The sequence below is a fragment of the Parasteatoda tepidariorum genome, chromosome 5 (assembly GCF_982258835.1).
Source record: "Parasteatoda tepidariorum strain Cologne lab strain chromosome 5, Ptep-v5.0, whole genome shotgun sequence".
NCBI lineage: Eukaryota > Metazoa > Arthropoda > Arachnida > Araneae > Theridiidae > Parasteatoda > Parasteatoda tepidariorum.
Window position 1 is genome coordinate 18,659,453 of NC_141759.1, and position 16,187 is coordinate 18,675,639.

Genomic DNA, 16,187 nt, shown 5'->3' on the forward strand with positions numbered 1-16,187 from the left:
TTTCCACTCCACTTAGATTAAAAGTTCATATGATTTAAAAGTTCATATGTCTATCTCTTTCTTGTTGAGGCTTTTAAAATGTGGGCAAAATTACCAACAATCACATTTGGTGAAAAAGGTTTTGGCTTTTAAATATCTACCACTCTAATATTTTACAAAAAGAGTAATAGTTGGCTGGGCTCAATACAAAAAAAAAAAAAAAAAAAAAAACCAAAGGTTTGTGAGAAACTTAGTGATCCAATTTTTTTTTTATAATTGAAAATTTACACCAATCCTCATGAAACCATGCAAAAATTGAAAAATATTTCGGTCTTTTTAATTTTTTAAGTTGAAAAATTAGGACGAATTCGTTTTTAATAAACTTCTAAGTGAAAAAAATCGAAAAATATTATGTTTTTAATAAATTAATTAGTGAAAAATTGAGAAATCCTTTAATTTTTATAAATTTTTAATTGGAAAAATATCTCTAAAATATCGATTTTTTGAAAGAATTCCATAATTTTTAAAATATATAAGGAATTTGTCAATTTTAAATTCCAGATAATTCTTTATAGCAAAATAGTATACTATGTAGCTTAAATTTAAAGCTTTGCTTCGAAATAAAGTTGCTAAAACTTTCGCTTTTTTTTTTTCTTTCTGGCGAAAATGATTCGAGGAACGTCTTGAAGTTAAAATAGATTGCCAAATATATTTACCCAATATACAGAATCAGTACCCAATAATGACTTTATTTATTTATTTAAAAAGAAATCATTAAAAAAAGCATCCATTTGTATGAAAATAATATCCTTTCATTTTTCTGCGAATACTATTGTTCCAAAGCGAGAACTTCAATTTTCTTCCATCATAAAATAATCATAAGAAAGATTTAAACATTTTGTTCATTTTACCTTGAATCACGACTGTAATAAGATTTATCTCCATCCATCGGATTTGTTTAGAAGAGAAAGTTATGTGATTGACATGCTTCCTCCGTTCTTCCTTCAACATGTGGTTTTTTAACTTTTGAAAAGAGCTACGCGATTACTAAATTTATCGCCATTTTGGCGATAAATTCAGTAAAGCAGTAGAACACTTTTTTTTCTACACTTTCCTTTTTTTTTTCTCTCTCTCTCTCTCTTTCTCTTGGGACGGGAAATAATTATTAAAGTTTTAATATATTTAGTATAGTTTAAGTATAGTTTGATAGTTATTAAGCAAAGTTTTATTAGAATTAAAGTTTTTATAAATGCGTGATTTTCTCATAATTTATTCAATATATTATTGATGGAAAATTTTTATTCTTAAAAAAAAAAAAAAAGTTAGCTATTTTTGGAATTTTTCTTTTATATGCTCAACAGGCAAATATTAAATAACTAATGTATCATTGATTGAATTTAACTACAATTGAAGTTCTCAAAAGTAACTGGTTAAAACAAATGTCTTTATTTTCGAAAACCCTAGGGCTCTATATAGGATATCGCTGCCCTAGGGTTCCATGGAAAGATTACAAGGGTTCAGAAAGTTACGATTTTTTTAAATCATTAATACTTTTTACTTATTTCCAATCAATTTTCCATAATTTCTTTAATATTTCGGTTGTTTATTGAGAATTATGTATGCAAAATTTAAAAAAAAAAAAAAAAACATTTTTTTTTCTCGATAAGGATACACTAATTAATAATTATGAAAACGAAAAACATTTTAAACAGTCAAAGTGTATTTCTCAACGGGCTTTTTAATTTCAAATAAAATAACTAAATTCAAGAATAATGAATTATGGTTCTCTATTCCCAAAGTGTATAACACTTCGTTTCTAAAAAAGTACTATTCAGCTTATTTAATTCACTTTCAGCATATACATAGATAAAGAACAAACTCATAACATCAAATTAATTATTAAATAGTTAATTCTTCGCACAAATTATTTTCAATACATAAACATAACCCGCTTATACGAATAAAATGTAATGGAATCAAGTCATTTTATATGAAACTAATGTTTTATTCCTTGCTTAAACGGTTATTTGTTGTTTCCAGTCCTCTAATAATTACATAAAGAGGTATTAAAATGAAGAAAAAAAATTAAAAAAAAAAAAAAACGAGATCGTTTTATTACGATCACTGGTTAGCCACTGGTCAAATGCTTTTTTTTTTTTTCTTTCTTGTTTGACACAGATAAACGCCACATCATTTCAAACCATGGGCTGCAAAAACTGTCTCAATTGATGTTTGCAGGCTGATTGGTTTTCAAATCCTGGTTATATACGTGTTTCAAGATCTCACAAAATACTTTTCCTTCTTCAGTATTCATATTTATATTAAAATCACCGTCGACAGTAGTTATAAATAATAATAAAAAGAGTATGAAAATAATTTAAATTATTATTATGTAAATACATTAAGAATGACTGCTGGTGAAAATAAAAATAAAAAAAGAATTCTAAAAAAAATTATTAAACAGCAGCTGTCGCCATGGCAACGCATGCAATGACGACGCATGCGCACTGTTTACTATTACTTTTGAAAACAGTTTAAAAGTGCGATGACGTTCAAAAAAAGTGAGCACGCCATAAAACCCAAAACAAGACCCACTTTGCCAATGGGTTAAAAAATTTTATTTATTTTTAAAAAAATGTTTCTTCAACTAGAAGGGGATTTTTATTACCCCCTGTTTAGTTATTGCTCGAAACAGGCGTTATGGTTATAGTTCAAGAATAAATCAAATCTTGCTGGCAATACATTGGAGTAAATTAGGGAGGTTTTACCCCTCTTTAATTCACTCCACTCACACATTATTTAGAATAAAAGATGGTACAGAATGATTTATTTTGCCTTCAAGACTTATGGTCTTCTCCCGGTTCTCCAGCTTACTCACTAGTCTACAGTGTAGACTAAATGAGTAAAATAAAGGGCAGTGAATAAACTTGAATAAACTTTGCTCGATGAGTACGAAAAGGAATGATTTGAGTTTATGGGGGGGGGGGGGAGTTTTGGAATTAATAAATTTCAAAAAAATCTAGAACTAAAATAGTTAATCAATTTGGAATTTCTGAAGTTTCGAGGATAAAAAGAATTCTGAAAGCATTCGATAGGAATACGCAAGTAGAAAAAGAAAGAAAAATATAAAATTTTGATGAATTGACGAACGAGTTCAAAAACAGCCATCAATTACAGATTTTTTCGAAAGGAATAAAATAATAGTACCTATTTTATACTTGTCATTCGAATTGATGTGTTTTTATATAACTTTGAATAACATAGATATTTTATGATCCTTAATTGTAACTGTTTATTAATCATAAAATTGCGTTTATTTAATTAAAACATTACACCCTGTATAAAATACCACTAAAATGTAAAATTTCGTAAAAATTTAGCATTTAAGATTGAATAATGCACTCCCCTTTTAATCGAACAACCATCCCGCTTAATTGAATAGAGTTGGCTGGAACCAATGGTATTCCTTTAAGCGAGGTTGACGTGTCAACGGTGAATGTCAACAATCATATTTGGTGAATGTCCGAAATATTTGTTATATCCGATTAATACTAATGCATTCGTTGATATATTAATATTTATTCGATATTTTAATATCTGCTGAGGATAGATTAGAAGAAACATCAGTGTTCGGAGTACCGGTTACATGCATATAGGGCAGTGACACTTGATTTTTTAAAAAAAACATTGATGTAGGGCATACCGGGCAATTTTTACCGGGCAGTGGCATTGAACCTTAAAAAAATATTGATGTAGGGCACTTAACTAGACCTAGTATATGTTTCGGACATTTACCTATATATTCACAGCTGCTATTGAGCATGATTTTTTTATAATGATGGAGTTCCGCCAAAAGGGTTTCATAGTATAATAAAATTGAGAACTGATGAATGATTCTATGGGGATAAAATTTGAAATAAATCATTTTCCCCGGTTCCAGTTGCAACTTTGTCTACAAACTTGTTCTGTAGAATTCAGATTTAATACTTGCTGTACCATAAAGATTCGTTAAAAGTTTTTCGCCTAAGCAGCAGTGTGAAAAATTGATTTGTAATGCAGGTTTACAATTTTAAATAGTAATTATATATTGATTGTTTTATTTGTTCATGTTGACTGGGAACAATTTTACATAAAATTGCATATAATTTTAAAATAAAGTTTATATTTAGTATTAAATGAGATATAAACTACCATATTTATCATTCAAAAGTTTTAAAATGTTTACTAAATTACGTTCATACGAAACTGTTGCGTAATTACTTTTTAACTTATTGTAGGAAAGCTACTTTTCCTTTCAGTTTGAATAATAATTCAAATCAAAAATTTATTAATAACAGAGAATAATATTAAGAAGGAATGATAAAAAAAGGTTAATATGATTAAATCAGAGATCAATAAGCAACTTAAATGTAAATAACTTTATACCTTATATTAATTTTATGCTGATGACAACCTAAGATAACTAGGCATTCTTTGTTTATCAAAAACTACGTCATGTGATTTTTTTTTCTTTTTTGTCCAATGAAAATCTAATAAAGGATACGATGACAATTCATTTTATGGCATATAGGGAAATAAATAGGTGTTGAAAGCATTGCTTATTACAAAAACACATATGTATAAGCATTTTAAAGTACAAAATTACTTTAGAAATGAAGTTTTAGATTTTTTTAAAAACAATTCTTTTAATTTGTAAAAATTATATGGGTTTTGACATATTTAAAAGTTTGCGCTTTAATTTCTGGAGTTTCAAAACGTTTAGTATTTCAATGCATAGTTTAATATATAAAATTCTACAATCTTTGAAATCAATATTGGCTTTAAAGTACAGATATTTTCCGATATTAAAATAATGTTAAACAAAAATATAAATAAAAAATATAATGAATACTTTTTTTACCTTGACTGGAAATAATGATGCTCACCTGGTTTGGCGAGTTATTCTATCGCCAAAGAAGAATAACCCTAGTAGCCAATCATATTTCTCTCATTCGCGCGGTTTGATCGAAAAAAAAAAAGTTTCATTCATACAAGTCAAAAGTTGAGTTGAGAACTAGGGAGGAAGATTGTGCTTGTATCCGTTATCCGGTGCCGCCGGGTGCGAAACCGGTGAAAATTTTTTAATATGGGGAGAATTTGCAAACGATGAAAATGGAATACAATTAACGAGGATTAATTATTGTGTTGTGGCAGCAATTTAAATCAGTGTTTTTTTATTCGTGTGTGTGAATAATGCCTTTTCGTAAGTGGTCTGTGGAACCGGTGTTCCTTAGCAGAAAACCTCTACCACCGGATAAAAAAAGGGAATTATGTGATTTTGATAGAACCGCAAATTTGACATTTGCAAGTGTTCTACGGCAGTTGGCTTCTGTTGCCAAAATAGCGGATAAAATGTTTGTTGAAATAGCTTGTGAATGTCGTCTGCTGGGTGAAAGGACGGAAAAATTGAAGGAAAAGTTATCTACCTGTCAAAACGTTGTGGATAATTTAAATGCTCGAGCTGTCATAGTTCGTGAGTATTAGATATTAATTTTAAAGTGACTTCTAAATATAAATTTAAGAACCAGGACTGAAAGTGAGATGGAAAAGAGAAAAGAAAAAAACTGGTAGTTAAAGCATTTCAATTATAGCTAGTGTATGGGAAAGAGATAAACTCTTCCTATTTTTAATTAGGAAAAATTCCACGTTATTTTATTTATTTATTTTTTTAATTTATTTTTTTTGCGAGTGAGTAGTGCTATATTTACATTTTATAATATAACTGTTGAAAAATTTTAATGATCATAGATATTTTACTCTTCCTGAAAGAAAAAAATACACGTTAAAATGAAATTATATTCTTACCAGTTTTTTCTCTTTTTCGTCTTTCAATAAATTTCGAGTTCTGATAGGTTAGTGTGTATATTCTTATTTATCGTAAAAGTTTTATATTGTTTTTCTTGGGATGTACTTTGCAAAAGAGAATTGAATTTTAAAAGAAAACATGGCAGCTCTTACTTCATCTTGATTTGTTTAGTTTTGATCATAATAAAAATATTTTTTATTTAACTCACCCAACTATCGCTTAGGTAAGAGCTCGTCCGTCTGCTTTTACTTTTTAACATTAGTTTCCACGGTTTCTCTATGTGACGAAAAAAGTAAATTGGAAAGAAAAAAAAAAGAAATGCAATCGGAGAAAGTTTTTTTTTTTTTTCCACCTTGGAGGAGATGGGGTTTTTTAAATATTGTGAAAAGCATAATTTTGTTTGCATAAAATCTCCCTTCCATTGTCAGGGGAAAAATTAAACTTAGCAATTTTATTTAAAATTCGATTTCTCTCTTATTGCAATTTACAACGTGTTTTATTTGTAGATTTACTGTCGTTTGTAAACACTGCATATATCTCTCCCCACCCCCACCCCCCATTTAACTCACATCGCTAAATTTTGGAAAATCGCTAACTGTTCGATGCTTGAAATATTTTAGAAAGTTTGCATACCCGTGTATATATGTATGTGTTTACTGAAATCAAGCTCATTTTTCATCAACTATATGTTCCTTTTCTTTTACTTTTTTTTAATCCACTATGCTCCTGTTCCTCGTCCCCTTTTTAACAAAATGAGTCGAATCATAGACTAACTTAGTTTATTTTACTGTTTTTTTTAAATTTATTTATTATTATTTGTTTAAATATTTTTGTAACAAATAAGGAGTTTTAAAAAATAGCAAATCTCAACTGTCTTTGGTTACAAAAAATTAGTACGATGGCTCTTTGTGAATTGAAAAGATTATAGAATGGATAAAGAAATTATTGACTTTGCTAAAACTACGCTCTTTTTTTATGCACTACCTATTCCCTCCCCCCTTTCTGTTTGTGAAGCATAAGTAAACATATTTTGCGACGACTTCAATCATAAAAGGCTTTCAGGAACTGGCTGTAACATTTCGATTAAGTAGGAAAAATATTTTTCAATTATTTCTTTAAACATTAAAAACGTATTAATACCGCTACTACCTTCTTTGTTTTTGGATCAATTATGTCCCGATAGAACACTAGTGTTTTTAAACAAAATTTACTAAAACGTGTGGTAATTATTTGAATCACATAAGAGTCTTATAATAATAGAGTTATGCTGGTTATTTGTGTTCCCTCGTTGTATGTAAGAATCCGAAATTTACAATTAAAAGGATTTGAGGAGAATTAATTTCGTATTGCATTTATGGTTCACAGAACTCAGGAGAAAATAATAAATATTTTAACCAAGTTCTGAACATAACAAACAAAATAAGATATTTTCAATTCATAATAGTTATTGAAGTGAGAAAATATCAATTTTTAAAGTTTTTAAATTAGAGTGGTAGTTCAAAAAGAATTTTAATTTGTTTTAGTGCCAAATTGTTTTTTTTTTCTGTGTTGTAGAAAGAAATTCTAATTCCTAAACTCATACCTGCCAACTTTTGAGAATGGTTTTCCCCCAGTGGTACAAAATTCGAATTTAAATTGCAATTTCATTGCTGCCAACTTCTAATCCCTTCCATTATCATTTTTCCCAGTGGTATTAAAATGAAATTAAAACTTCAATTTTAAGCAAACAAATACGTTGTATTTGAGAAAACTTAAGTTGACAACCATGTTAGCAACGCATATTAATATATCTGCGTAATTTTTCTAAGAATAGTGGTGATTAAAATCATTAAAAAAGTGGTAGACGAATCCTGGTATCCTTAGTGGCAGACGAATCCTGGGTTAGTATCCCCTTGGCATCAGGCTAACCATGGGAGGTTTTCGTGGTTTTCCTCTCCATGTAACGCAAATTTGGGTTAGCTCCATAAAAAAAGGTCCTTCACGAAGGCAAATTCTCTCAATAACTGATCCAGCAGTTCCCTTGTCTTCTGGATTGGATTCAAAATTACAAGGCCACGAAGTTAAACATTAGCCTTCGTAAACTCAAAAAATTGGATTGGTTGTTCAATGACGGTTTATAAAATAAAATGTTAATTATGTTTTTTTTTTTAAATTTAGGAGCAATTTACTTTTTAAAAAAGGGGGGGGGGAAAGAACAGAAAATGCCCATTTTAAGTTTATTTTATTTAATGGAACACGCATTTTTAGATACATGCTATACCTATTTTGTCATATGATTTGCAAAAACATTTCGAATTATGTTTCATTTTGTAAAAAGGGCCTTTATAGATGTACCCATTTGTCAAACGCGGATTTCACACACTATGTTAAATTTTTAAGCGCTTAATTTCAGCCATGTTCAAAACAAAAAATTCACCTTCAATTTGCTTGCAAACTATGTGCCCCATATTCGGGAAACAGGAAGAAAAACATTGAAGTAGAACTTTTCTCTCGTCAACGTGTTACAAACGTTCTTTTATTTACATTGAGTAACCCTATTTTGAATCGCATTTTTTAAAGTGAAAAACACACTTTGTATTTTACTGCATGAGTAGGATTGTGTCAATTTTACGACTCCCATGTTTCGCAACATATTCCCTGGACGCAGGCCAGAAACAATAAAAGCCAACTTGTGAAGGTCATCATTTATTTAGAAATCGCCTTAAAAACTCCTCACTTTCATGTCTTATCATCTGATAAATACTGTTCTGTATGTTTACTTTTCGTCAACGTGTTTATAAATTTTTAAAATGTCAGCCACTTAAAGTGTTGCCTTGTTTGTTGTTTTTTAATACTTGTATAATCAGATAATTCGAAACATTTCCGACGACAATGCTTAAATGTGTCAAATATTGTTCACAAGCATTGTGATATGATTAAATAAATATTTAATAACTACGTTAGGGTTAATTTTATAACTGTCGTTGAACAACCGACCCAATTTTATGGGTTTACGACTACTAATGTTCAACTCCGTAGCCTTGAAATTTTGAACCCAATCCAGAAGACAAGATAAATCCTGGATCGAGTAGTGGCAGAAATTTGCCTTCGTGGAGGACTTTTTGATGGAGCTAACCCGCATTTGCGTTACATGGAGAGGAAGACCACGAGAACCTCGCAAGGTTAGCCTGACGGCAAGGGGACTCTAACTCATGATCCATCTACCACTGAGGATATTTCGCTTCAGCACTGTGGTCGGTGCAAGCCGGTTGCGGAATTCGTATCGACTGGGATTCGAACCCGGTTAGCCGCATTGGAAGGCGAAAGCTCTACCCCCTGAGCCATCGCGGCTCAGTTTAGTTTAATTGTCACCATTTAATTTTTTTAATTGATTTTTTTTTTGTGTGTGAAAACAATAAAACTTAAATTAGGGATATGCTAATGCACAGGAGTTGCGCCATCTATAAGAAAACAGAACAAAAAATAATTCTTCCTTTTATTAATTTTTTTCTAATAATATAAGAAATATAATATAATATAAAAAATGAAAAGTAGTTGTAAAAAAATAAAATAAATAAGAATATTAACATATTTATTTTCTTTGTTAACTTTGTACCAGCTGCACTAAAAGCAGCGGCTATAGAAATTTTTTTTTAAATATTCCGCAGACTCCTTTACAATAACATCATACGTCACCACTTTGATATTAAAAATTTTAGAGTCTTGATATTTTGTTGCCTCATTATTTTATTTTTATTGGTAGTTATGTAGTAACATTGCATCAGATAATTCATTTCACTTAATGCTCACATTAATTTAGTACTTTCAATGGAAAAGCCCTTGAATTTATTTTCATTTAAAACGTTCACGGCTGGGTGACCCACCGGTGGGTCACGCTGGATGGTCTCATCGGGCGGCCCACCGGAGTAAAAACTGGTAACAAATAAATTTCATTTTTTTTCAGTTTTTTTCCGGGAATAACAAAAATCTATAACTACCAATTGTTTTTAACGGATGCAACTTTTATATTGAATTGCTTTTTCGCTGTGATAAATTTCCTTACAGTGAATTGTTATTATTGAGAATAGATATTATATTCTCCCGAATATTATCTAACATTGAAATAGATCTTCTACCAGTATTTTCTCTTTTCCGTCCCGCTTTCAGGCGCAACATCCGGCGTGAACGTGTTAAGTATTGGGAAAAATTTGCTTTCGTGGAGGACTTTTTGACCCAAAAGCTCTTCGTTCTTAAAAGAATAATGATTGATAAACGTTTTTTTTTCTTCAAGCAATTAATTTTACATTTCTAGTAGTGTGTCTAGCATTTGTTGAATTAGTGTTGCTAGACTGGCCACACTACACCGGAAAGGGTTAAGCAAATAGAATTAAAAAAATATTCCATGTATATGTATGTTAGTTTAGCAAGAGAAAACTAATAGAGTAAAAATTTGTCATAGGATTGGACTGGGTCATGATCTAATTGTAGTCTATTTTTAATTGTTACAAATGAGGCCGAAAACGTTCTTTCTTATAATTTATTTTCGTACGGATCGTTTGCGCTTACTTTACTTAATTGAGTTGAGATTAAATCGATACCCCTACCCATTCTTCTCTCTCTCTCTTTTTTCTTATTTTTTTTTTCATAGCTTAAGTTACCGTTTCTCCTTCCATTGCTTATAAATCTCTTGCTCTGATTTTTTTTTTATATGTGTATATATTTAATAATAATACCATACCCACAGCTGTCAAGGTTTATGGCCACTCTGTAAAGTTTGATTTTAATATTTAAAATGTCAACAAACTTTGCATTTTCTTTTAATTCTTAATAAATTGAAATTAAAAGAATTTGATCACCACTTAAAACTAAATCTTTACGTTATTATTTGAAGCAATGACTCTTTTTTTTGTCCGAGCAATATCGCCAGCCAAACGCTGTGCAAAGCGTGGAGGTAGCGGGTTCGAATCCCTCCGTAACGCTGCATGTATACTTCGTGATGTCCTTCTCTGAATTGTTCTGTCTTTCTGCTTGACTAAGATTTATAAATCTAAGTTGAGCACTCAAGCCTGCAAATGTATATACTTTTAATACAGCAATACGTGAATCATTGTTTGTGAAATATTTATTAAGAGGTAAACTTTTAAAAACTGAAGTTTGCAAAATTATTCATAATTTTGCCAACATTGCCTCATCAAAAGCTCAAGCTCTGTGCATAATGGTGCTGCATATGAACTTTAGAATCATTTATATGTATTAGTGTGGAAAATAAATTCAAATGAATAAAAATAATAAATTTGAGTATTAATTTAGCTACCACTAGAATAAATAATTTTACAAGAAGTTATAAAAAAAAATAATAATTAATAATTGTTGTAAAACTAGAGTGGTAGCTCATTAATTTTACTCTTAGCACTTATTTACAGGAATAAAAGTTTCATCCTAAAATATCTTAAATGCATTTTTATATCGATCTGAAATTGATTGAAAATAAAGAAAATTGTGAATAATTGCATTTCGTAAAAGCAGTTTTCTCGCCTCTTCAAACTGATTCATTGCTTTCGTTTATCATGGAATGGCTTAAATGATACCATTAATATAATTTTATTTGCTTTGCTTGGTTCATAACTGTTAAAATCAAAAACTTTAAAAACAAAAGAAAGAAAAAACGAGTTGTTACTATTGCAATGACATATTTTACGTTTATTTCCTTTCTTTTTTTTTGTGAAGCTCTAAAACTAGCCAAAGTGACAGGTCTTAAAATTAATTATTCCGGAAGTTATGGTGAATTTGCTCTTGTTTTGATACAAAATTTATTAAAATAATGCAATTTTCTATTTTTTTACTGACTAACCCGAACAGCTTCAAAACATTTTAATATATAGTATATTTTTTTAGAAAAGATAAAAAGCAGGTCACTTAACTTTCTAATTTTTTAAATTTTTTTCCATGAATCATATTTAACAGTGTTGTTGACAGTATCATATTTAACAAAATACTTTAATAATCTAAGTAATTATATTTTGATCTGAAATATTTTATCAAAATTTTCAATCTGAATAATGCAATATTTTTTAAAAACTAAAGTAGTAGTAGTAGTCTAACTAGAAATCATCAACTAAACGCAAATTCTTATTTTCTACCACATTTTCGAACAAAGTACTTTTTACATCTTAAACTAGCATCATTTTACCTCACTACTAAATGAGGTGCAAAAGTGCATCAACACTAAATGAGTTTGCGGAAAATGCATAAATTTTTTTTCAATTTAAAAAAATGAATATCTTGCATTTTACTATCGTTATTATTATCGAAAATTTTACGGAATAAAATCTTAAGAATAATTTCAAGTAGATCAATATTTAATTTCTCTTTAAAAAATTCAAAAATAAAAATTTTAATTATATTTATTATATTAATATTTATTATATCATCATTTATCATAGTATTACTTTCTATAATTATACGATTTCTATGACGCGAAGATTCATATTTAATTCAGTTACGCTTTTTTTAATTTTCCTTATTGTTCATTTAATTTTTAAATAAATTTTAAAGGCCGGGTTAGCCTGGTTGGTAGGGCGTTGGGCCCATGTCCAAGAGGTAGTAAGTTGGATCTACTCTGGCCGAAGACTCCCCGTGTAGTATATGGTGACTGGTGCACGTTAAATCTGTCTGGTCACAAAGTCCTCCATGTTTCCATAACAGACCATACCTCTGGGGTACTGAATTGAAGATTGATCATTTCCAGGTTCCGGTCAAAATTACCATCTGTGGTTAAATGAATGAATTGATGTATGAATAGGTCCACCCTATAAATAGTCAGTGACGTGTGACTGAAGTTATTTTCCTGACCATAAATGGCGGCACTAAAAGACAAGCTTAAGCTTCTGCTTAAAATTCGTTTAGTTTCACCGAGCAGGCTTTCTGGTATTGGCAAGTAGCATTAGAAACAGCAACAACACAACAAATACATTTTAATCACTTTTTATTTTTTTAGACTATTGAACCTGCTATAGTTTTTCCGAATAAATTCAAAAATGTCATTTAATTGAGGAGTATTTATTATATTATTCTGTATTAATATACGACTTCTGCTACGCAAACAGATCTGTATTTTATTTAGTAATATTCCTTTGCACGCTAATTTTACATGGCTTGCCCATCTGGCCAAACGGTAAATAACTACAAACTAAATTTGTAAATATTTGACAGATTTTGCCAGTTTTTTTAAAAGGTTAAGCATGACATATCTGAAAACAAGTGGTGAATTATATAAAGCCACGAATTGTTTAAAAATAGTGGTGGATAAAAATCTTCCAAATTGAATTCATTAAACCAAAAATCACTATTAATAAACTACCACTTGAAAATATTTATTTGCTGTCCAGAGCAAGTTGGCATCTCTGTTTATATAAATCAAACTATTTTTGCCTGTTCTATATTTCATTAATTTCTTCAAACCATTTTAGTAACGATAATAATATAAAAAAATTAAAAATTTACTCGAATTATGTGTTTCGAATGATCTTGGCTTCGCCGGTCACCGGTGACCCTAATGGCATTCAACGTGTTAATGTTCATTATAATTTTTTAAGTACATTTTAATGATTTTTCTATTTACTTCACTCTTAAAACAGTTATAGTTTTTACAGAATATAATCTTAAATATCGTTTAATCGGGGAAATGAGATTAAATAGGAAATCTACTTTTTTTTCATTTCCGTGTGTTCATCGCGTTATTGTGTGTTGACTCATCAGTAGCAGCAGAACAAACAAAACATATAGGATTACTATTACTCACAGCTCGTGATCTCATAAAACTTGTTCATAAATTTTAATAATTTATAACGAATCATTCCAACTAGATCGATTTGCGTTCCACATGTACTTGAAATTCGTGTTTGATTTCTTAGAAATGGTATCGCATTTGGCTACTTTTTTTCTTCCTTGTAATAATAAGTGTTTTTTTTTAATCATGGCTATTCATTTTTCAATGCTCTAAACGTAATACTGAGTTGCAAGAGTGATTCAAAACAATATTGAATTAATAGTTGTCTTCTCTCCAAATTTTATCTTGCTATTAAACATTTTATTTTTAATTTCATTATCACTTACATTTATTTGAATAATATTAAAACCTAGAGGAGGGCAATTCCAACTAATGAGTGAAATTTTTATCTGAGTACTAAGATAAAAGTTTCACTCATAAATACTTTGTATAGTGTCTAAGGTCTAGTGTCTAGGGTTTTTGTATAGTTATCTTAGTATAGTGTCAAAATACGAAGTGAAAAATTGAGTTATGCTTTAGATTATAATTCTGGAAACTCATTTCTAAATGATTCGTTGAGGCAGATTGAATCAGTTACTCGCTATATGAAGAACTTATCCTTCTTTTTAAATAAACATTTTGAATTATAACTTCGACAGATGCAGTCAGGCGAACTAACAGAAACCCTAAACGGAAACTCTCTTAAATCCAAACATAGTGTAATGATCCCAGTGGCACCCCACTTGAAAAATATATTTGCAAAAAAGGAAAGAGAAAAAAGAAATGTCACAGGGGTACCTCGACGACAGAAATAGCACCGATTTCTGGGGACGTATTTGAAGGGAAAGCACCCAGGATTAGAACTGCTATTTTGCACCAGAAAAAGAGATTTTAGGCTTCTTTAAAAAAAAAAAAAAAAAAAAAAAAAAAAATATCCCTATCAGAGGTATGTCTCGCACGTGGGCCTTTGGTGCGGCTTCTAAGTAGGCTACATTGCGCTACATGGCTTCTGCGGGCGGAACCTCTCCCTGTGTTTCTGAAATTAGATATCAATGAAGAGGTTTGTTTTCTTACCGTAAAAATCACTTTTCTTGTATATGTCACGCTTTTCAGAGTGATGGAGGAGGCTCTTAACATTATCTTAAAATATGATCAGCTTTCGTTGGTATAGTTTCAGCAAACACCTAAAATCTTCACAAGAAACTAGAGCCAATTTTATTAGGAGCCAGCATATTTTAAAGTATACTGGAAAGAAAAAAATCTGTTAGCAAGAATTTATGAAGCATCATTTTTAAAAGAAAAAATTCGTTTATAAAAGAAACTGGTAGGATATTTACCCTTTAACTCAAAGCTAATGTTCTGACTTAACCTCTTCGAGACGGGCGGGTCATAAATGTATTCTCAGAATGGTGTGTGACAATCAGGGTAAATTAAATAAAACTAGTAGGCAAAATATTTCTATAGCAGTTTATTTGGGGGCAGTAGTAGTAATAATTTACTCAATGTATCACTACTTAATTCAAAATAAAAATTAAATAGCTACACTTAAAAGCAGCCTTGATAAGATATGTTAGAATTAAAATGAAAGAATTGAAGAGTGCCCTATCTCAGGCTACCGCTACTTAATTTAGTTTCTCCTGATTCCGGACGAGAACATATATGACTCGCCCGTCCCGTAAAGGTTAAAGAGTCAAAAAGCACGTGCAGGCATATTTACATTTGTAACACAAGTGTAAGTCCTAAATAAAGGTTTATGTTATATACTTATTTTTAAATTTTCAATTTGTCGTGGTAGATAAAACAATTTAATTTTTAAAATTAAGATTTTTACGCTAAAATAAATAAATATTACTAGCACCGAGAAAAAAATTCCTCAATGGCCGTACAAGTTGGCACCTATGCATTTGCATTTCCACCAGCTCATCGATCAAGATTAGGATGAATGTGTAATGGGCCGCAAACCGCCTAAGGTACTCTGATATTCTTATACAGTTCATAGTGCCCTTAAGCTCTAGCACAATGTAATTTATTTTAAAACCCACAACCCACCCTATTCTGACTTGAACAACCCACCCTATTCTGAGTTCACGACTATCAACGCAGCTTTGTATTTTTGAACCCCACCCAGAAGACAAGGGAGCTCCTGGATCAAGCATTGAGAAAAACTAGACTTCGTTGAGGACTTTTTGGTGGAACTAATGTGCACTTGCGTTTCATAGAAGGAAAAAGCACGAAAATTTACTATGATTAGTGCGACTGCAAGGGGATTCTAACCCATGATCCGTCTATCACTAAGGATATTTTAAGTGAGCACTCTGGTTGGTGCGAGCCTGGAAAACAGCCACAGCAGGGATTCGAACTTGGGGCACTATATTGGGAGGCGAACACTCTATCTCCTGAAACACCACGGCTTAGCATAATATTCTTTTATTTTATAATATAATTGCCGTTAAACAATCAACCCAAATTTGAGTTTATGGCTACCAATGTTCAATTCCGTAGAATTGTAATTTTAAACCCAGTCAAGAAGACAAGGGAACTACTGAATCAGTACCCCCAAAGGTATTGCTTTGTTTTGGGAACTTGCAGGACTTTATAACCCTGACTGATTTAACG

At 30.4% G+C, this 16,187-nt stretch overlaps 1 protein-coding gene across 1 annotated transcript in view; it reads left to right on the top strand.

Moving 5' to 3' along the window:
- The first annotated feature begins 5,002 nt into the window (after positions 1-5,002).
- The window catches only part of LOC147808633 (uncharacterized), a 106,192-nt gene continuing 95,007 nt past the window's right edge, over positions 5,003-16,187 (top strand). The window contains exon 1 of the mRNA XM_087163481.1: positions 5,003-5,491. Coding sequence (XP_087019607.1) covers positions 5,212-5,491 — 280 coding nt within the window. The 5' untranslated portion in view covers positions 5,003-5,211. The remainder of the gene's footprint in view (positions 5,492-16,187) is intronic.